This window comes from Fringilla coelebs (assembly GCF_963513975.1).
Source record: "Fringilla coelebs genome assembly, chromosome: 6".
In the NCBI taxonomy this organism is placed as follows: Eukaryota; Metazoa; Chordata; class Aves; order Passeriformes; family Fringillidae; genus Fringilla; species Fringilla coelebs.
In genome coordinates this window covers 34,799,775-34,821,384 of record NC_140034.1, presented here as the reverse complement: position 1 = coordinate 34,821,384, position 21,610 = coordinate 34,799,775, and the positions used below count along the sequence as shown (strand labels likewise).

Genomic DNA, 21,610 nt, shown 5'->3' with positions numbered 1-21,610 from the left:
CCATGACACTGCAGAGTAGTCTGCTGCTGCTTTATTTTTCACGTGAAACATGAAAGCAAAGATCAAGGCTACCAGCACCTATAAAGATTTCAGAAACCTGAAAAGTTTTCGGTAGTATCTCTCCTGAACTCTGGTGAGAGCATTTGCATTGCGCTAATCACAGTTCTGCAAATAAGTTAAATATTTGTTCCACACATTTGTGAAACTGTGGCACAATGTTGCCAGTGTGGCAGCATGGTTCTGATATTCCCTTACAGGAGCAGCAACGCAGCCTATGACTAATCAAACAAGAGCTGTATGTTTGGCTTGATTTGAGGTAATACACAGTGTGCAAATGTTAATCATTACTAAGCCAAAGTTAACCATTATTTCTGTTAGGTGTGTATCTTCTAGTGCAGACAGAAATCTCACTTGAAAGTGTTCCTTTGTTATATTTTTCTTAGAGGGATGCAAATGTATGAATGATTCATGTTGCATATGAAATTATGCTGTGACCTATAATAATAGCCATTGCTCTATTTTGTTATGAAACCAGATCCAAACTAAATTTAAAATCCAAGTCTGTCTGTAAAATCTACTGCAAGCTTCCAGATTTTGGCCCAGAATTCCCACTCTCCAGTGTTTTTATCTTTTATTTTTCCAGGTCATCTGTTTTGTGGAGAAAGAACATATAGCCATCTGGGAGATTAGCATATATATTTTATGAAGCAGAGTAGAGTTCTCTCTTTACTGACTCAGATGCTCAAGACCCAGATTTGCAGCCTGCCTCCTAGCTAGCACAGCACAGTTCATAAAGCTTCTGTTGCCAGTGGCTTACCCCTCTCCCCCTCATCAAGTCAAGAACAAACCTACACTAAAGTGATGTTAGAAAAGCAGTACTGTTCTAAAGTGGGGGGAAAAACCCAGTCCAGCTTTACAGCCATGTAGAGAGGCAATTTTTAATGATAGAAAAATCCTTTTGTCGGTAAAGCTTACATTGTTTGAGTAGAAATTATCAGCAATTGATCGAACAAATCTGGCTACTGGAGTGAGATTCATCTCCAGAGTGGTATATGTGGCTATATCTGGGGATATAGGCATGGGGCAGATCTGTGGTATCTCCTCTGAAATGAGAGTGCTGTGTTAATTTAATATGCCATATAAATTACCACAGGATGTAAAAGGAGTGAGCTGCAATAAGATGTGCCAAGGGGCACCTCCTTAATCTTTTATACTTTCCTACTGTGCTGGTAGAGACGTGCTGTCATTGCAGCTATAGTTGGAATTGCAGTATGCTTCTAGTACTGCAGTGTAGTTGGACTGTGCCCACAGTCTTTCCTTTTTTTCTGGACATTCCTCTTCCTTTTATTTTTTAATACCATTCTAGTCTTTTTCCTTTACAGAACACAGATACTAGGACCCTAGACTGCCAACATTTTGATATCCAGTTAGATTTGTAACTATGGACTGCCAAGTTTTAATACATTATAGAGCTGCGAAGTCCAGTGGTAGTCTGCCACTGGCTTGTCTGCCACAAGCCTCTAGAAAACACAGGACAAAAGCTGAGATCATATTCCCAAGTTTGTATTAATAATGATACTGAATAAGCAGAATACTTTCAATTGCTTCTTAAAAAAAGACTGGGAAGAGACTGGCCTTTTTGTTTACCATCTAATATAACTTTTAAAATGTAGATTCAAAAATGAGCCTGAATTAAAAGTTTTGGTTCAAAGTTCTCAGTTTGAAGAAAATTTGAACTAAATTCAGAGTATCATCAGCATTTTGCAGGTTAGAGTCTTCTTTTGAAACACATTATAGCAAAATCCACATCCAAACTTTAAGAAGCAGAGTGAGTATTCAAACAGAGCCTTTAGGAACTGGATCTGTTATATCTAGAATCTAATTCTCATTATTCAGATCTGCAGAATAATAATGGGAACAGATGCAGTCTTATTAGAAAATGCAAAAGAAAAAACTTTGAATGTAGCATTTGGTCTATATGTTCATCAGAAAGGCATGCACCGTTTCAAAAATCTGTCTGTATCTTGCCAATGCTAAAATGTCATCTTTCAAAGGCTGCATGCAGACAGTCTTTAATGTTCTTTTCATCTACCTTTTGCCAGTTACTGGCATGTGAATTTAAAATTTACTGACAGTTCTATTTACCTTGATGTTAAGAACAGCCTACCCAATCTGGCCAGATCTTTTAATGCAGAAACCAGTCTCTGACATGGCTGGCAAAAGATGCCAAGAGAAGTCTATGAGAGTGGGAAAATCCTATGATGGCTCTTCAGAGTATTTCCGTGGGCACTCCAGGCACAAATGGCTTCCTGAGCCAGTCACACCACTTCTGTAGAAACAAACATATAATTATGGGAAATAAAAAATAAAGAAAAGAAAAAAAAAAAAAAAAGAAAAAGAAGGCATCTTCTGAGAAGCAAAGCTGTGTACTTTGATATCAAGGCGTTCCACAAGATGGCAGGGTTCTGTCTTGGCAGGTCACTACAGCTGGCAACCTGAGCCTCTCTACAGTAACATTTTTTTTCCTATCATAGTCTTCACCATCAGTTATATAGCTCTCTACTTTAAATCTATCAGTGCTCTATAGCAGTGATCAAAATAAGTGGCAAACAGCTGAAAGGCAGGAGGCCTCTATTTTCTTATGTCTCACTCACATTTTTTAATATTACAATATTTAAAGCACCGTATTCATGTAAAGCATTATAATTTCTCACAGTGTGAATTAAATCAATATTTTTTTTCCTACATAAAATTAGACAGAAAATTATTGTATGCAACTGCTATTACTTTAACTAGGAACATTAACAACAGTCTTTCACATTCCATCACAGTAATCTATTATTTGAACTCCAAAACCACAAATACAGCTATTTGTTAACACTTGTCTTTATGATCAAGACAAGGTAACCAAAAGATGGGATGTTCCTGAAAAAGCCAGGTGGCTGTCCCTTTCACCTGCTCTACTTCCTTGTGCTGGCTTTAATTTCTGTGTGTACAGGCCTAATGCAGGTCAGATCAACCTAAAAAGCTGATTGAAAACTAGCTGCTTTTACTCAGAGGCTTAGCTTTCAGCTAGATAAATGGGCCGAAATGACTCCACAGCCACACAGTCACTACAGTTGCAATCAGGAAAGCAGGTCAAGCATGTGACAAGGGGCAGGAAAGTCCCTTTCAGCAACAGACTAGTATTGGATAAGCTCACCCTAATTGTGAAAACACACCCTTAAGTAACAAAGGAATAGCCGAGAGGATGCATCCTCAGTTCTGCCCTCGCTGACAAGAGGCAGTGGAGAGAGGGGAAAAACCTAAAGCTCAGTTCTTACACAAATTCAATTGAAAACTTGTGCTGGAGCATGCCTAAATCTTGCATGCATCACAGTGAAATGTTAGTTCTCACCTCAACTGGACATGTTTTGGTCCCTACTTGTAAAATAAGGATACTAATATACCTGCTCTTTCTAGACCATGTTTGTTTGGCTTCTGTGAGAAATAAAGGCTCTGAAGTTTGGAGGAAAAAGAGAGAAAATAGAATAATTTTAGTTCCCAGTAGTGTTCTCTGCAATACTTGTTACTAAGTTGAGAGAAGGTCTAGTCCCAGAGTAAATTTAAGTAAATTTACAAATATTTTCAACTATTTTACAAACAATGATAAGACTGACTTTGAATGAATTCAGAGCATGCTATGCTTAAGATCTTCATAATTCTATTAAAAGCCTAAACCCTGTGGCTCCCTATAAAGGTGCTACAGTATAGTGCTAATGCAAGGACAGTTAAATAGACAAAACCACTATGCACAAAATTAAGGAATGACTAGGAGCTACTCCGTACATAAACCAAACCAAAGACCTCACTCGGGGATGGAGAATTTTTTAAAAATACTTCTTGCAGATAAGAATTGTGTAATTGCATTTACTAAATACGAAAGAATTATGAAGGCCTGCATTTTATGTATGTGTGAAGACATCAGGTGTGGTCACGGTACTTGGGCTTGTCACTTGGCATCAGCGGGCTTTGTTACGATGAAGCATGAACAGAGAATTTTCATTTCCAGTTTTACCACTGGAATTCAAATGAAGATTAAAAAAAAAAAATGGAGTGAAATACAAAGAAAATCTCCCAGTGATATCCCCAAGCGCAAACAAATTCCATTGACAAGATCTGGTGTCTCCACAAGCTGTGGAGCAGGGAGAAGGCATTTGGATGTTCAAGACCGAGCAGCTATATGCTGATTACAATGGTGAGAAGTAAATTCTGTTAATTTTTAACAAAGGCATTCAGCAGGGATACACCCGCGATAATCTCGTGCAGAAACCATCTAACACCTGTGCTTAAGTTCGGAAGGGTTATACAAGTCCATGGCCTAAGAGAAAAGAGAGACTCTGCCGGTTTCCGGACCGATCCCGCTCTCCGGGCCCGCGGGGGACAGTGGCGGTCCCCGCGGGGGGCAGTGGCGGTCCCGGCGGGGGGCAGTGGCGGTCCCCGCGGGGCGGGGGACACTGAGCCCGGGGGCGGCGGGGGCCGGCCTAGGTGTGCGCCGCCCTCGCCCGCCAGCAGGTGGCGCCCGCCTGCTCCGCCCTCGGGGCCACCCCACCCCGCCCTTGGCCCGTGTCATGCCCCTTTCCCCAGCCAATGGGACTCGGCGGGAAAGGCGGAGCTCGGAGCGCGCGACCCAATGGGAAGCGAGAGCTGACCGCGCGGGGGCCAATCGTGGGCACACCGGTGAGTGCGCGACTCCGGGGCCGAGGATAGGGCGGGGAGAGGGCGTGGCCAAGGGGGCGCGGACCCTCAATCAGGTGAGGGCGGAGCTGACGGGCGGCGGCGGCGGCCAATGGCGGCGCGGGGGCGGGGCCTGCCCTGCCCACCCCTCGCGCCGCCGAAGCTGCCAGAGAGTCAGGTGGCTCCGGGATGTGCGGCGGCGGCGGCGGCAGGAGGCGGAGGCGGGCACGGAGGAGGCGGCGGATGGGGGGGATGCGGCGGCTCCTCCACGGTACACGCTGCCCGGTCTCGCCCCTGCCCGCGCTGGGCTGAGACAGCCCCGCGCCGGGAAGTCCCGGCAGCGGCGGCGGCACCTGGTGCCGGCGGGCGCCGGGCCGCATGAACAATAGGCGGCGGTCCCGGCCCCGCCGCCCCCCGCAGCGCCCGGCTGCCGTGGGCGCCTCCCCCTATGGAGCAGCCTCGCCATGGAGCCCCTCACCGAGCTCAGCCAGGAGGGCGCGGGCGGCGGGGAGCCGCCGGGCGACGGGCCGCTCTGGACCGCTGTCTTCGAATACGAGGCGTGCGGCGAGGACGAGCTGAGCCTGCGGCCAGGGGACGTGGTGCAGGTGCTGTCCCGGGACTCGCACGTGTCCGGCGACGAGGGCTGGTGGACGGGCAAGATCGACCAGCGCGTCGGCATCTTCCCCAGCAACTACGTGAGCAGCGGCGTGCAGGGGGCCGGCCCGGAGCTGCGCGCCCGATACCCGCCGCCCCCCGCCATACAGCGTAAGGGAGCCCGGGCCCGGGCGGGGGGCTCGGCGCGGCCCCTCCGCCGAGAGGGAGGGAGCCAGGGACAGGCCCGGTCCTGCCCCCTATCGCGGGCCTCGGTGGGAGGCTCGGCCCTCCCGATGTCCCTGGGGAGGGACCTGGCCAGATCCGACTGGCCCGGCCCTTCTGTGGGTCCTGTTGGAAGCTGGTGCCGCCGCTGAGGGGAAAGGGAAGGCCCATCCCGGTGGCGAGCGGCCCTGGGAGGCCGCGGACATAGCCGGCGACGGGGTGAGGGGACCTGCGATGGCCTTCGGCGGCCAGCGGAGGGGCTACGGTCTCAGCCCCTCAGCCCCCCCGCCCTGGGGCCGCCCCACGCCCCCGGTGTGTTCCCTTGCCCACCCGCGGAGGTATTCCAGCTGCTCCGGTGCCCTTCTGTCTTCCAGGCTAGCGCGCCGCTCCCTGGAAGGCAGACCTTGGCTCGGTGTTTTAGCGTTTTGGCGACGCCGGGAGCAGTTTCCCATTGTTAAGGCCTGTGTTTCCAGAGGCTGATAAATTTTTGTCAAGCGACAAAATCCTGGCGGCTGGGCAGTGGTGGAGTCACCAGGGCTCTGGTCATTCTTCCTTTAAGAATATTCTTAAAGAAAGGTTGCTGGGAGGGAAGCAGTTGTTTTCTGAAGTATTGATTCTGTGCTAATACTTGTTCAGTATTATCCTACTTACTAACCAAAAGCTTATTATTTCTGACCGAAAAATTCCTAAGTTGACTTGTGTTACCAGGTTCCTCTGTCCTCTTACAAATTCTGTCCTGAAATACCTGTGAATGAGTTGTATTTGCATTTGGATATCTGGGCTTGTCTGAGGGTCACTTGACTATGTTGTGATGCTGAAGGCACTGAGGGATTGGTTTGTTTCCCTGAATTTCGGTGCAGTTTTGAAGCCTTTGTTGGAGACAGAGAATAGGGCTGTTTCATCTCGACTTTTTTTAGTCACTATGTACAATTGTGGAAAGAGAAACAACGTGGAATGACTTTCTAGGTCCTGTTTATCTAGCACCATTGACAGTTCAGGCAAGGATGCTTTTTTTTTTTTGGAGGGGCAGAGAAAGATCTTCAGACTAGTAGGTTTTTCTAGAAAGTAAAAGAGTGAAAAGATGCTTTGTCCTGTGTAGGCTCCAAGGCTGCAAGGAGTACAACTAATAGTTTTTTTTCTTACTTTATATTCTTCTTGAAAGCATTTAGGTAAAACTCAGTAATTTGTAGCATTGCCCTTGGGCTTGTGAAAGGACTAGGTGCTGTTCCTTTCTTTCATGCTGCAAGAGCCCCGGTAAGTTATTTTTTTCCCCACACACAGAAAAAGCTGTGGATGAATGCTTATTAGGTTTTGCTTTTGAGACACTTAAAGAGAGCCATTTCTATAGAACTTTTTGAACCTCAGGTCCCATCCTGTGTTGAGTGTTCAAGTTCAGGATTTGTGGATTCTCCTGTCTTGCTGCCTGTTCTATGGTCTGATAGCTTGCCAACAGTTGTGGAGTTGTACCTTCTCCCTTCGTCTTTGCCTTCCTCTTCCCATGCCTCTACATAACTACACTACTTCTCTTCTGTCAAGTCACCAACCATATATTCATGACAAAGTAGAATTTATTGCCCTCCAGAGGTTTTTATAATGCTTAAGGAGTATGGGGCTTTTTTAAAAAAACAATGCAGTTTGGACAGGGATTGAAGTTGGTTGCCATTGAATTGGATTTTCAAGTTGAGTATTGGAAATCCTTTGCAAGGAATGCAATCCACTTTTAGAGCTGATGATGTTAGTTTGATAGCTGTTTGGAGTAGGAATCGCCATCTACTGTTTAATACTTCATAGTCCAGCAAGTCCAGTGTTGCAGGAGTGATGCAAAGTGTCATTCTGGACATGCACCTTAGCACAGAACCTATTTTTACTTGCTTTCCTAAAGTTTATCTATGTATTTAATGAAAATTTGGGAGTATAACTCCTAGAGATTCTGCTTCTACTGAGACGTGTCCTAGTTTAGCTGGTAATTTTAGCCGTCCATGTAGTGTGCTTGAATCTTGCCTTGGTGAAGATACCGTGAATGATAAAAAGTAGCCTGTAGCAGCTATCTGGAGTGGGCCAGCTTGAGGGACTCTCATCTGTGCTGTGGGTTCTTAAACACTTAACACTGAATTAAACAGTTTAATCGTATGGTCTAATAAAGGCTGATTAAACAGCACCTACTTTGCAGTTGTCAGCATGGCCACTGGTTCATGGTGTACAGGCTCTGTAATTCCTTACTGGCCCACGGAGGAATGAGAGCACTTCAGTTCTCAAATTCTGTGCAGTCCTGTACAACACATCTGCCAAATGACACTGGAGTTAGTGTGTTTAGAAATGTGAAGGAAAACAAGTATTTTTGCCCTAATGTACCTGTATAACTCAAACTATGAAAATGAATAAACTAATTCAGCAGAAAATACCTTTTAAAAACCCAAAAGAAAATATTTTTTAAAAACCAGGCGTTTTTATGAATAAGCTACCCAAGAGGGTAAGCGGGCCAGTTTGCCTTATAGAAGTATACATTTTCAAACTAAACTAAGGTCGTACTTCCAGATAAAGGAACATTCAATGTCACACATTGGTATTCATGTGGAAGCTGAAGTCTCTCGGTTTTACATCCCACCCCTATTAATTTGTGCCTCCAGCAGGGATGTGCTTTTTCTGATGAAAAATGGGTGGCGGCACACGAAGTGTTCTACTTTGCAGCCCTTCCGTTTCCTTTGCCCGTCTTGTTCTCCTGCCTACCACCTTCCTGTCGCGCTTCTCCCCAACATCGGAGCGGATGGGGGGAAGGGGGCGTGGAGGGGGAAGGCTGGGGCGCCGTCCCCGTCCTGTCCCCGTCCCGTCCCCGCTGCCGCCGGAGCTGTCCCTTCAGCACCTGCGGGCCAGCGGGCCGCTCGCTCGGCGCCTAGTTGACGTCCTCTTAATCCGTGAAATGCCCGAGCAGAACACCCGCTGTGAACAGCACCTGAACGCTGTCTGTCCGGAGCTGGCGCCCTAGTGGTGTGGGGTGCATGTTTGTTCATTTCCAGTTTTTTAACTGACCTTGTCCCTAGGACCAGGTTAAGTGAGGATTCTAGCAGTGCTGAAATTCTATTTACTGAAGAGAGAAGACTCAACACCTTCTTTCTTTAGGTCTTTTACTAATGAGAAATACAAGAGTGAGTCTTTGTGTATTCTCAGTGCCAGGGTGGTCTCACATCTGGAGTTACTGTCATTACAGTCTTGTTCTAAAATTACAGTGTTTCCCATCAGAATCTACTCTTACATGTTTTCTAGTATTCTCTGTCACAAGCATTTGAACACCAAGGTTGCTACTGTACGACTGAAATCTTCTTTGTTGTGCAAATCCTTGAAGCTCAGAATGTTACCCAAAATATGTATTCACAGTAGCAGAAAAATCAATTCTCTTTGTGTTCTGAACTGGAAGAGACCTTTTCTCCTTCTGGCAGACTTTCTTGGTCAGTTTTCTGTCTTGTTTCCTGTTAGTGTTTTCTTCATGGAACACTAAGAAAGGCAGCAAAGGCAGCCTTATTAAACTAACTCGTAGGTTTGACTAACTTAAAAAAGTAAGCCAACTTCTAAAAATCATGTTCAGGAAAGGTAGAGCTCAGACAAAATAAAAGCCTGCAGCTGTGGATAGAAGAGTTTGTATTAACTCCATACAGTTTTGCGACAAAGTCTTGTACTGTAGGCTTATACATAGGAAAGGCATTTAATTGTAGTACAGAGACTAGTTTATTTAAGTGGGATCTAACCTGCTCCCTTACATGCTTAATTTCCTTTCTGCTAGACAAAGCAGGGGAACCATATTAGAGCTAGCATTTCAAATGCAGGAAAGTATTGAAAGACTTGGTGATTTTTTGTTGAAATCTTGGTACTTTGTTGAAATTATGGTACTCTTCCTTTAAAATTTCTTAAAATGTCATTGTAAATGTAGTTGGTAATCATGCAAATGTCATACAGAGTAGCATCAATGGTAGTCCACTCCTGTAAATTAGGCTGTGTCAACATGTTTTTGTTGGTCAGTATGTGGAATTTTCATTCTGCTTTAGTCAGTGTTGGATGGGTTCTTTTGGCCACCCATATAAACTGTGTTTAGTGTACAGTTGTACAGGATACATTTTCTCATTGCTTTTGTTTCAGGTGCAATATGTGTGCTGAATTGAGACAGCTGCATCTGTAGATTTTTTGTGTCAGCCTGTTAAGTATAGCTGTCAATGTATGGGAATAGGAAGTTTTTGTAACAAATACAGTATGCATTAATCAAGAAATGTTTTTCTTGTTGCTTGCTTTGTACACTCAGTATATGGTTTGATCCATCTGTTTGTCACACTGTTGTCAGTAATGTCAGAGCTGGTTAACAGATCTCTTGTGGGGAACAAATCTGCAAAGCCTGGAGAGGTGTGGAAGAGTAAGTGTGATTTGGGAAGGACTAAAAGATTGTTGTGGCACTTCAACAAGAGACATCCAAATAAGGGACAAATGGAGAAGCAGATGTGTTTTGTGTTGAGTTTTAGCTATTTTACATTAAGCACTGTATTGTGAACACAGCGAAGATTAGTTGGTGAGTGTATTTTTCATTTTCAGAATGTGGTACTGTCACTGAGAGTTTATCCTTAAGGGGGGTACGGGCAGGGGCATCAGTATTAAAAGGGTTTAACTGTGGTAAGAAAGGCTATTCTATTATTTTACCATTTACAGTGAGTACTTCATGCCAGTTTTATGACGCTGCAAGGTCTGTTTTACCATACTATTCAGTACTAAAAGGCTGTCAGAAAGGCCCACTGCTTTCCTTTGTATTGTTTTGGAGTGAAAATTGGCCCTTCCTCCAAGGACTGGGGTGAGGTTGGCCAGCATGGACCTTCAGCTGATGTACAGACTGCATAGTTGCTAAATGCTTACATCTTTTTTTGTCTCTTTTCCTAGTCCTAGAGATCGACTTCTCAGAGCTTGTTCTGGAAGAAATCATTGGCATAGGGGGCTTCGGAAAAGTGTATCGAGCTGTATGGATAGGAGATGAGGTTGCTGTCAAGGCAGCTCGCTATGACCCTGATGAGGACATCAGCCAGACCATTGAGAATGTCCGCCAAGAGGCCAAGCTCTTTGCAATGTTAAAACATCCCAACATCATTGCCCTCAGGGGCGTGTGTTTGAAGGAACCTAATCTTTGCCTGATCATGGAGTTTGCCCGCGGAGGATCGCTCAATAGGGTGTTGTCTGGTAAAAGGATACCTCCTGACATACTGGTGAACTGGGCAGTGCAGATTGCCAGGGGAATGAACTACCTGCACGAGGAAGCAATTGTTCCCATAATTCACCGGGACCTCAAGTCCAGCAACAGTAAGTGCTACGCAGTGAACAGTCAGGGTGCTGGGATATGGTTTTGGGGAAAAAAATCATACAAAGGAAAGAGGGGGGTAGTGTTAATTTAGTGAACCACTGTATCCTCTAATTCAATCCCAGAAGGGTTTATTTTTATACAGTATGGTGCTACAGATCACAGGAAACATGTAAATGCTTTCAATCTGTAGAAGCAAGTTAAATGATCGGATGGAAAAGCAACTGTGAATGAACCATGCTTTGCTAGTAGCTTATATTCATATAGTGTCTAGGTTTTATTGGCATTTCAGCAGACTTCTGTATGTTAGAAAGCCTTTGAATGAACTTCAACTTAGAATGTGTATTATTCTTCCACTTTTTGGAAGAATAAGTGCTTCTTTGTAAGGGTAAATGCTCCTAGGCTTTCATTATACTTGCTAGATTTTGCTGTATAGATGAGATGCAAGCCTGTTTTCCTTATGTGAGATTTAGCCCATCCTAGCAGAATTGGATCTTCTCTTTATCCATCATAGAGCTGGTGTTGACAGAAACATTAATTCATGTGAATAAAATGTCCTTGTACACCCAGGACTTCAGCTGATATTTGTGCTGCTTTACATGATACAGCTCACCCATTAGAGAGCAAGAGGAACTTCGGTAGTTAGGATTTTGGAAGTAATGGTGATTTCAGCTGCTCTGTAATACAGCTTTACTGTGTATTGCTTGGGTGCTGTTCTTGTAATGTGTCTCTTTTCACAAACTTTAACTTCTCAAAGTCAAACACGCACACTGAATATTATTTATGAGTGTGGGAGCAAAGTGCTGCAGTAGTATAAAGATCATAATTTCCTTTCCCGATGCCTGTATGCAGCTGTTTAGCCTTTCTATCTGCTTGTCTGTGTCTAGATGGCAAGAGTAAACACAGACCTGCATGTTGGATGTGGTGGTTTAGATTGGTGTGTTAGTATGAACTCATTGTCATTTATGGCTTGAGTTGATAAGAAGCTCTATGAACTGGGTGTCTGGGATGCAGGCATATGTTCCCCTTTGCTTTGAGGGCAGGGACATTAGCAAAGAGGTCTGATAGATGGGAATTTTAATATCTTAAATAGATTCACTAGCATTAACCATCGCAGTGCTGTAAATTTCCAGTATCTTCCTATGGTTTTGTGGCCTCAAATGTTGTGGCTGTGAATTTACTTAGTTGGCTGTGGAAGAGTAAAAGAAATATTATTAATTTTTGTTAGTGGAAAAATAGGAACTATGAGAGCATTCAAGTTAGTTTCTACAGTATTTTTATTGTAGTAACAAGTTTCCCATTTTGTTAGAGTAAGACAATCTTAATGTCAGTAAAGATTTCCTGATATCTAAACTCTTCCCTTACAGATGGCAAATATATGGGCATGTTAATAAGTGTTGTAAAATTAAGGAATGATTTGCTGCATGACTTAATGAATGACTGGCTGCATCTATGAATAATTGCCTTTCAGTGTTGTGCCTTTCCTCCTTACCTAAGAAACTATTTACTTGCTTATTTTGCTAACAGGCCATTAATATTTCCTTGCTAAGTGCTAGTTGAACATTTTTCAGGTTTAGAGTGAAAGTTATTTCTAAGATAAAAATCTGTTAGCTTCTAGTACTTCACTGCTTTATTCAGACCAGAGACTTCTAGTTGTAAAAGGGAAAAGCTTCAGCAAGAGAACCAGTCCAACCAGAGGGACACCCAGTGCACAGTGTTGCCATCCAGACAGATAGGGGTGCTAGAAAACATGTGGATTGTCAGCAGTAAGAGTAAATGTTTCTTGTCAGAATGAATCAGCAGAGTGTAATTGTGCTGCACTGTAAATGGTCAGTGAGAAGCTGGTTTCATGTATTACTATAATTTCCATCATTTGGGAGGAAGCAGTAGTAAAGAAAGGGGAAGAATGAGTCAGAATGCCTCTGAAAGGATTCAGAGATGTTCTGTGTTTGAAGGGGAAAGATAGAGAATTTACATGGTGGTTGTGACCAAGATAGCATCAGATCTAGTAGAGAAATGGTGAGTATTGGAAAATTCTATCCCAGATAAGACTGGAGCAAGCAATATTACACTTGGGAAACTAAATAAATGTAGGAGCTGGTACTGGAAGAAAGGACTTAAGATATTTTAAGGAAAAATTATTGGTTTGTTTTTCTCTTTTGAAATCAGATAAATTAGTAGCCTCAGGTATGGGCTTGACGCATTGCAACAGCTGCTTATCAAACAAAATGAAGTTCTTCATTCTGTGCTCTGTGGTTGAAGAGAAATTCAAAATATATGCTATTTTAAACATTTGAAATACATGTTATTTTCTGAGTATATCTACAGAGCAAGCATCATAAATATTAGATTATGACAATGGTGGAGATTTTTTTGGGGGATAAGAGATTGTAGGATGAACAACTTTGAGCTGCCAAGTAATGTGTTTCTTGATTACTCTGTCACTGCATTGCTGAAATCCCTTTTCTCATATATAATTAGCATCTTAGAAATTTCTCTGCTCTGTTTCCTGTGGAAAGCTTTTTACTAGTTTTGTAAAGATTACTGGACTGAGTAATCTTTTAATTGCATACTGATTAATATATAGCTTGCATTTTGTTTGTTTTTCTGATTAACTTAGTTTACTTAATTACCATGGATAATGGAAAGCAGGTTATCTCTTTAGCTTTGTGCTTGTAGAATTACAAGCTTGTAGCATTTCCTTTGCACAAGTTACCACCCACTAGGTGACAGGCAGTGATGTGTCTGTGGTGAGGAAAGACGTTCTGCTGGCGAGAGCTTGGAAAGGATTCTTGTGGATGCATTTCTTACGTGTACTAAACATCTACAAGTGCTGTAGAGCTGTCATAGGAACATCAGCTGTATTGATCTATTGATTGGTACTGCCTACGTTAAGTAATAGATTGTGATTCTTGTACATCTCATCTTGCCTTCAAGCACCAGCTGGGATGCACCAGACAGTGCCTCTGAAACTGCAGGATGAGTTAATTTGGGCGGTAGAGAACAAGACCGGGCAGTGGGAAAGAGCAGAGTTACCTTACTTAAAGGAATTTTTTCTACAAGAATAAAAGAAAATCAGAGAATGCCTTGTTGTCAGATGTCTGCTTATATTTAGGCAGACACAGAATGCATAAGGACAGTACTTCATGATGAATCTTTTAAGCAGGTCACGTTACATTTTGAGCATATCAAGTGGGCACCCTAATGCAAGTCTGAGAAATGACCCCATTATATAAGGATTTGGAAAAAACGTCCTTTTTGATTTAAACTATTGCAGCTTGGTGGACTCAGTATGTATCAAAACAACACTCAGAATAGTTGTCAGGATTTCTGGTAGCGTAGTAAAGAACGTAGGGTTTTGATTACTTTGGGAGATAAGTTCACTTTAGTTCATCTAAACTGAACTTCAGATGATTATTTAAAGATTCTAGGAGGTGTCTCTTTCTTGAGATACTCTTCGTCAAAAGGCACTCCAAATCAGTTGTCTGTTATTCATCTTTTTTGGTTAAAAGAAGGAATTTTTTTCTGTTCTATAGTTTTCTAAAATTTTTTTTCTTCTTTACATTTTTGTAACTTTACATTTAATGCTAATACATTTAGAGTGTAGGAAAAGTGCTCTGTATGTTTAATGCCATGTTTGTTTGAGGAAGATTTATTGTAAATCTTGGAGGTTCTGAGGGCTGCCTGTTTTATTGCTTTGGGGATGCAATCAGGGAATGAGTACAGAGAGGTCTTTACAGAATGGATTGTACACCTGTAATTTAGTTTTAGAGATGCTGAAATTATTTTCTTGAGTCTGAGTTCACCCGGCATTAAGTCTGGTAGACAAGTGTTCCTATGGCATTACCAACTCATATGTCAGTCATATAACTACATGAGAGAAAAAAGGTAATTTATGAAACTATTTGGTTCTGCTGTGTGAGGAGACAAGTATTTTTCTTTTTATTCTGGGCATTTGATTTAAGGGATTCAAGTTATTCCATATGAAAATTAATCTTACTAACCTGACAGAATCCTCAGCTGCTGCTTCTTTTCATGTGGTGATATTTCCTTCTTTCCTTCTTCAGCTGTGCATTGGTGAGCCATTGAGGATATGCTATGGGATCCCTAGTAGGCCTTTCCCAATGTGAAAGCACCTAAATAATCTAAATGTTGAGCTGTAGGAAAAAAAGCAACTAGAAATGCCCACTGACATCAACATCACTGCACTTAGGATAGCTCTTCAGAGTTTCCTTTTCTTTTATCTCTCATCTGTGATTCAGGTCTTATTTCTGGCCAAAGAAAAGTGCCTGGCATACAATGCTTAGGATCAAAAAGAGACAGTCCTGTTTGGTTTAGTGAAGTATTGTAAATAACAAAGTCGGTCCTGTTTGTCTGTCAGTGTTAGATATGCCAGCATTGCTATAGGAATAAAGCCAATTAACTAATACTGCGGAGAGCTAGCAAAAGCATATTTGATTTTTTCTTTGACTGTCTCAGCAAAACATGTTTGTTATTTGCACTACATTGAAAGATTTTGCTGAGGATGGTCATGCCGGTTAGCAAAGTGCTTTTAAAAAGTCACTATAGTTGTGTTCCATAAAGTGGCACAGAAGATTAGCAGCCAAGTGATGTTGCCAAGGTCAAAGAAAGAGGAAAGGACAGAGGTCGAAATAAACCCCAACAATTCTGATTCAGCCAAGTCAGTAGTTTTTCCTTTCAAGTTATTTGAAGTCTTTACCTCTCATACTTTTTGGATCACCAGTGTAAGCTTGTGATGTCCTGAGATTCAAAGCTCTAGCTTTCTGAAAGAATTCCAAACTCTGCTATAGCTTTGCTTATTTAATGTAGTTAAGCCTTTATCTGTTTGTAAAGATGCCAGTAGAGCTGACTTTCCACCTGGTTTGCGGATAGTTGTTCATAGGACTTAGAATATTCCTTGTTTTTTATTTTAATCCAGTCATAGTTGACACTCTTCTGTTGGTCTTCTCAGAGAAGGAAAAGTACTTGTAAGCCTCTTCCTCTGTCTGACAGAGGTGTAGAGTAGAACTCTTCCAGGGTCTGCTGAATGTATGTTGGCAGAGCGGTTTGGAACTCCACACAGTTGTTATTGCTACTTCTGGTACTCCAGTGTAATTTGCTGACTAACTCTCCAGTGTTGTACCTTCTGTCAGAATGGATATCCTTTGTAAATGCAATTAAAAGACAGAGTAATGCTTCATGCAGATAATCGTGAAGCTATTTCAGTGATATCTGAATGCTTTTCACTGGGTGAGTAGTTGGTCTGGCCTTAGTTGGGTAGTCCCTTGGCCTGTAAGAGGAAAGTGGTAAAAAGGTGAAGTTTTGTGGGGGGATGGGTGGTGTGAAAGACAGCAGCTGGGAGACGATGGTCACTTGTATTGTAGTTTAAAAAAGTTCCAAGTAGATGTAATTTTTTCTTGTGGTAATATCATGAGGAAATTGATGGCATTAATGCTACACATTTTCACTGAAAAAAATGAAAAAAAAAAGTATTATTAGTGCAAAAGATGTAAATGATCCCTGAAAATGTTGCTAATTTTAAAGATGTTAAAATACCAGGAATTCACAGAAGTAGGGTGACAGTTTCTGTGTTGTGCTTTGGTACTTTACTGTGTTTTTTCTTCATTAGCTTTTGTAAATTAGTGCAGCTGTTTTCCTCTCAGAGAGGTTTGACAGATGCTTTCATGCTGCAGTCTTGTTTTCATGTCTTCGTAGATTTTTGAGAATTCCAAAATGACATACATCTTCTGTAAATAGTTTTAGTTGAATATGGATTGATATCTTCACTGTTAGGTGCAAGTAAAAAATACGACTTCTTTATGAAATGTTTGATGTCCACAAGAATACTTTGGTGTCCTCTTGCCCACATTAAGTAGTAAAAAGGCAACTTCACCAATGGAATCTGTTACCTTCATAGACAAGAATGGAAAGAATACATCTTGTTTTTAAGAAATTAATTTGTGTCTATTACATTTGAAACCCTAGCTTTTCATGTAATTGAGCCACTCCGTACATTTTTTGCAGGGTTCTCTCTGCTCCTAAGAAAAAATAACTTAGAGTTGTGGTATTAAGCACTTTATTCAAATTATGCATATGGAAGAGTAGAACAGACCTAAGCACGGTCATGCAGCTGGTGTCCATAGGCATCCCCTGAATTCACCATCTGACCATCTGCAACAGAGCTGGGAAAGATCTGTGTTCTTCTGGAATTTCTAAGGAGCCAGTTAAGTGTGGGGACAGCCTTGTGGTATTTATGGGAAGCTGGAATAATTCCTTGATCTCCACTTTATTTTTTTTGGGGGGGGGGGGGGTGTTTCTTCTACATCAATAAATTTAATTTTAATTTTGACTGACTTCTGTCAGCAGCTTCACTTTTGCTTTTTTTTATCAAACAATTCCATTCAGAATTTCAACATACCTGAAACAAACTTGCTCTTGAAGCATCAGACATACAACACAGTCTTGCTCTTTGAAGTGATGATTCATCAACCAAGATGATTCTTTAATTTTAAGTTACATCCCATCTTGATGACTGTGTACATTACCTTATGACAGGACAAGGGAAACCTTAAGTTGTTTGAAAGAATATGGGGCATAGCACATGGTTGTAAGTAGCTGCTTTTTGGTACGTGTTTGCTTTCTGATTCTAGAATAGTTTGTTATGTTGGTCGACTTTGCCAGAAGGTTGCCAAAGTTGACTGGAGTGTCTGTTAATTGCTTGTTAATTGTCCCACTGCTAATGCAAAGTCTTCCTCAGGCCCGAGCTTTTTGCAGATTTGAAAAAGAAATAGTAACAGAACCTCATGCACTGAGAAAAGAAACTATTCCAAAGCATAACAATTCAGAATTATGTTGTTTGGTTTCATCACTGTTTCTTAAATTCAGAAAGAAGAGCTTTTGTCCACAGAACGGTAAATTGTTGTGTCCCAGTCTGTAGAATGTCATTGTGGTGGTAACGGCAGCTTGGTGCAGCATCACTTGGGGTCTTCTTGGGAAGGAAGTAGCCAGAGGGCACACAGCCTTCCTATGAAGTGTTTGTATTACTGCCACACATACCCTTCCACTTAGCTTTCTAGAGGTGCTGTTGAATTGCTCACACATTTATTATAACACTATTTTTTATTAAAAACAAAAATACCCTCGCAAAAGAGAAAGCATTATCTTGTGCACATATGGATTCCAGATTGTCTCTGAAATTCTGTATGTGTTTTGAATACTGTATGTCTTATGTCTGGGATAATTTTTAAAGCTACAAGCTGAGTTCCCAGTTTTCTGTACATCAATCTCTGCTGGGTTGTAAGACAGGCTCCTGGATTTTGCTTTGGCCATTGAGAAATATTGGGATCTCCTGTTTGTATTACAGCTGGAAAAATCTAAAATGCAAGCCTGGCTTCCTCCTTGCCTATGTGTAGACTGATTGTTGAGTTGTGTAGCAAATGATAGTCAGTGTGCCAGCAGCTTCACTTACTCGTAAGAGGTAAATACTTTTACCACTAAGATTTTATCACAACAGTGTCTGTGCTTAAATTGGGGATTCCTGGGAGGTTCCTGGTATAATATAAAAAAATGCTAGCATGAATAATTGGTCTAAGGATGGTACATATAAGAGTGGTGGGATGCATGTGGACCAGGCCGTGTGGTCTACCTACCACAAAAGCATTGCATTTCCTGTTGTTTCTCCTTTAAGAGTATGGGCCTATGGAAAGATGTTAGAGAATAATCTTTAGTTCCTTTTGACTTTGCATTGTTCAAGGATCCTGAGAATAAGAAAAATACTATAACTTTGATTAATAGAACTTGATATGCCTAATTCTGCTTGTTGAAGTGTTGTCAGTCTTGCCCTGGGTTTATTGATTAGCTTTTTCTTTGTTGATGTAATCAGTCACATAATGTATGGTTTTGATATGATTATGGTTATCTGCTAACCACAGAATATTCCTGATACTTCATCAGGTTATTTTGTAGTTAGAATCTTTAATCACAGGGTAAGCTGGCTCAAAAAAAATCTAACAGAAGTGTAGCACATCTAAAAGTCAACAGCTTTTTGATAGCTCTATTGAATGAGTTGCTGTCTTGTGTGAACTTTCATGTACAATAGTGCAGGAGTCCACTCTTTCTCAGCAGCTAACAACTTTTCTGCTCACTTTAAGGCCAAACTCGGCAGTATCCAAGAAACTCTTGAGTTTTACTGTTGTCAGATGTAGCTTGGTGTTGATTTTACATTTAAGAGCCTTTTAACATTTGTTAAAATTTGACAACATGCCTCTCTACCTTTTAAAAATATTTTAAGTTGAATTTGATTTAAAAAAACCCATAAAACACCCCAGCTTCTGGTGTGGATTGTGCTGCTGCCTGTGAAATTATGTCTTTCTTACCTTCTAGATTTTTGGAGTACCAGCTTATTCCATGAATGAGTTGGTGTTGGTGTTATTTACTGTTTCATAAAGATGTCTTAATTGAAACTAAACCAAAAGAGTTTGGGCTACCTTTTTCCATCATGAATTTCATGTTTATATTTGCCTGGAAACAGCTCCCACTGAAGCAGCATATTATTAAATCTCTTTTCAGATAGTTTCTTGAGTGATGAATGATGAATACCATTAATGTGATTTTACTCTTTCCTTTCCTTTTTTTGTTGTTGCCTAACACAGTTCTTGAAGTGTTGCAGGCTTTCAAAGTGATACAATTTGGCAATGCCCTGTGTTGAGTACAGATGTAATTATATTTTTTCCTTGGAGCATTTAACTGATTATGAAGAGTACAATAATCCATGCCCGAGCTAGAGGTTGTTGCAATGTCAGCAGTATGGTAGGATTTAGTCTGAAATCAGAACTGAACAGCTCTTTTTTTTCCACAAACTCACCTGAGCATTCAGAGTGTTTTGTACAGATCACTAAAGTGATAAGACTTTTACAGCCTGGCTAGGCGAAAGGATAGATTCTAAATATATCGGGGCTTTGGAGGCCTTTCCTCTCCCCTCCCCCATTATGCATTAGCTCTTTAGAGTTACTGTACTGCATGGCTTAAAATCCAAGAACTGCTGTGCTGTCACATCCATCACCTCCTCTAGGTTGATAGAAGAGGACAGTCATGCAGCTTTATGGATTTGCTGAACCCTGACTCGTACCCAGTAATTAAGAAGGTATTGGTTCCAAGGTGTACATATACTTTTTTAATGTACTGTTGCTGAATGGTTAGTAATAAGAGGGAAAATATTTGCTTATTACTAGAGGCAATATTTGTGGGTTTTAGTTTTGCTTCTAAGATGTGAAATTTTGAGTGGGTCTTAAATTCTGTCCTCTCTAGCATCTCATGAAACACTTAGCCTTGTGTACCTCAAACAGATATTAAAGATGCAGTCCTGCTGAAATGGATGGCAGAGTACCCAACAGAAGGTAGGTAAAGGCTACATGCAGAAAGCCTGGACTTATTCCATGTGCAGATCTGTTAATCACTTTAAGTACTCTGAATGCAGGATCAAGAGCAGATTGCTCATTATCTGGATACTTGTGAAGCAAAGCTGTGCTGGCTGACTATGGAAGGTAGAGCTAAAATTGCAAATTAGATTTTGGCAATCTGCTACAATATGAGGTCTCATTTTGGAGCGAATTTTTGAAATCCTTTTCCAAATGCTTAGTTCTGTCCTCGAGACAGAATGCCAGTGTACTGCCAAAAGGACTTAATAATTAAAAAAAAGGATTGCCTGGCAACCTCAGTCCCTTGTTCCCTGTGCAATAGCGCTGTTTTTTTGACTTGTTAGGCTAACTGCAGACTTGATAGCTATCCCCTGTCTCTCTGAGACAATGCAGCAGCATGAAGCAGTATATTAAGGCTATCTTTCTATCTAACATCCAGGTTTTACCACTTCCAGCATCTCAGCTGACATGTATCTTGGGAAGTTTTGCTTATTTATAGGAGGGGAAAATAGGATTGGAGCAGCCTTCTATTCAAGAATAGTTTTGTTTCATCTGTGAATACTTGTCTTGAAATAAGGACTGTTCAAAAGCTAATGGAGAGTGTCTAATACTTGTATTATTATAGCACCTTATATATAAAAACTGTGAATATTTCATACTGCATTGCATTTCTTCAGAGTACAGTGGAACTTTAAATTCTTTTTTCAGATAAAAACAAGTAGAAAAAGTAGTAATTGTCCCATGCAAGAAGCAAAAGATGCCTATCTGATTTTTCTGAATTAGTCTTAATTTAAAAGTATTAATCTACATTTGCATGAATTTCACAGCCTTGCAGTAGTTGAAAGCATTTGGTCTGGAAATAGATTTAGAAGACAGTGAAAGGGATTTGTACAAAGTGCAAATTATACTTATATTTTGGGGAGATTAGGGAAAAAATTCTGTAGGCTGAAATTGTCTGTCCCAGTTGTGAAATTCCAGGGTCTATGTGTGTCAGAGAAGAAATTAAAATTAAATAAACCTCCTTCAGAGCTCTCCTTGCTTGCATAAGTATTCTGTGGTCTGAAAAACATCCCTTAGAAAACATATGTGGTTGAGTGAAAAGATTCTTTGTTCAAAACAAAGTTTCCTGTAACAGATTGGCTCAGTTTTGGACATGTTCTGCTGTGGGTGGGTGGCAGAGTCTGGATCCTGTGATATTACTCAATCTTTTATATGCTCTGGCAAACCTTTGACTTCAGTAAGCCTTTAGATTTCTTGGGAGATTTGTGTCAAGCAATTTTTGGATAAATTTGGATTTGTTTGGAAATGAAAATATTTTCTGTTTCCTTCAACTCTTGCA

General features: G+C 41.4%; 1 protein-coding gene across 1 annotated transcript in view; it reads left to right on the top strand.

Annotated features, from left to right (window-relative positions):
* Window positions 1–4,959: 4,959 nt before the first annotated feature.
* MAP3K9 (mitogen-activated protein kinase kinase kinase 9) overlaps window positions 4,960–21,610 on the top strand; it is a gene marked incomplete at its 3' end in the record, with an annotated part of 46,742 nt that continues 30,091 nt past the window's right edge. The window contains exons 1-2 of the mRNA XM_084207547.1: window positions 4,960–5,481; window positions 10,444–10,857. Of these exons, the coding sequence (XP_084063673.1) occupies window positions 5,181–5,481; window positions 10,444–10,857 (715 nt within the window). The 5' untranslated portion in view covers window positions 4,960–5,180. The remainder of the gene's footprint in view (window positions 5,482–10,443; window positions 10,858–21,610) is intronic.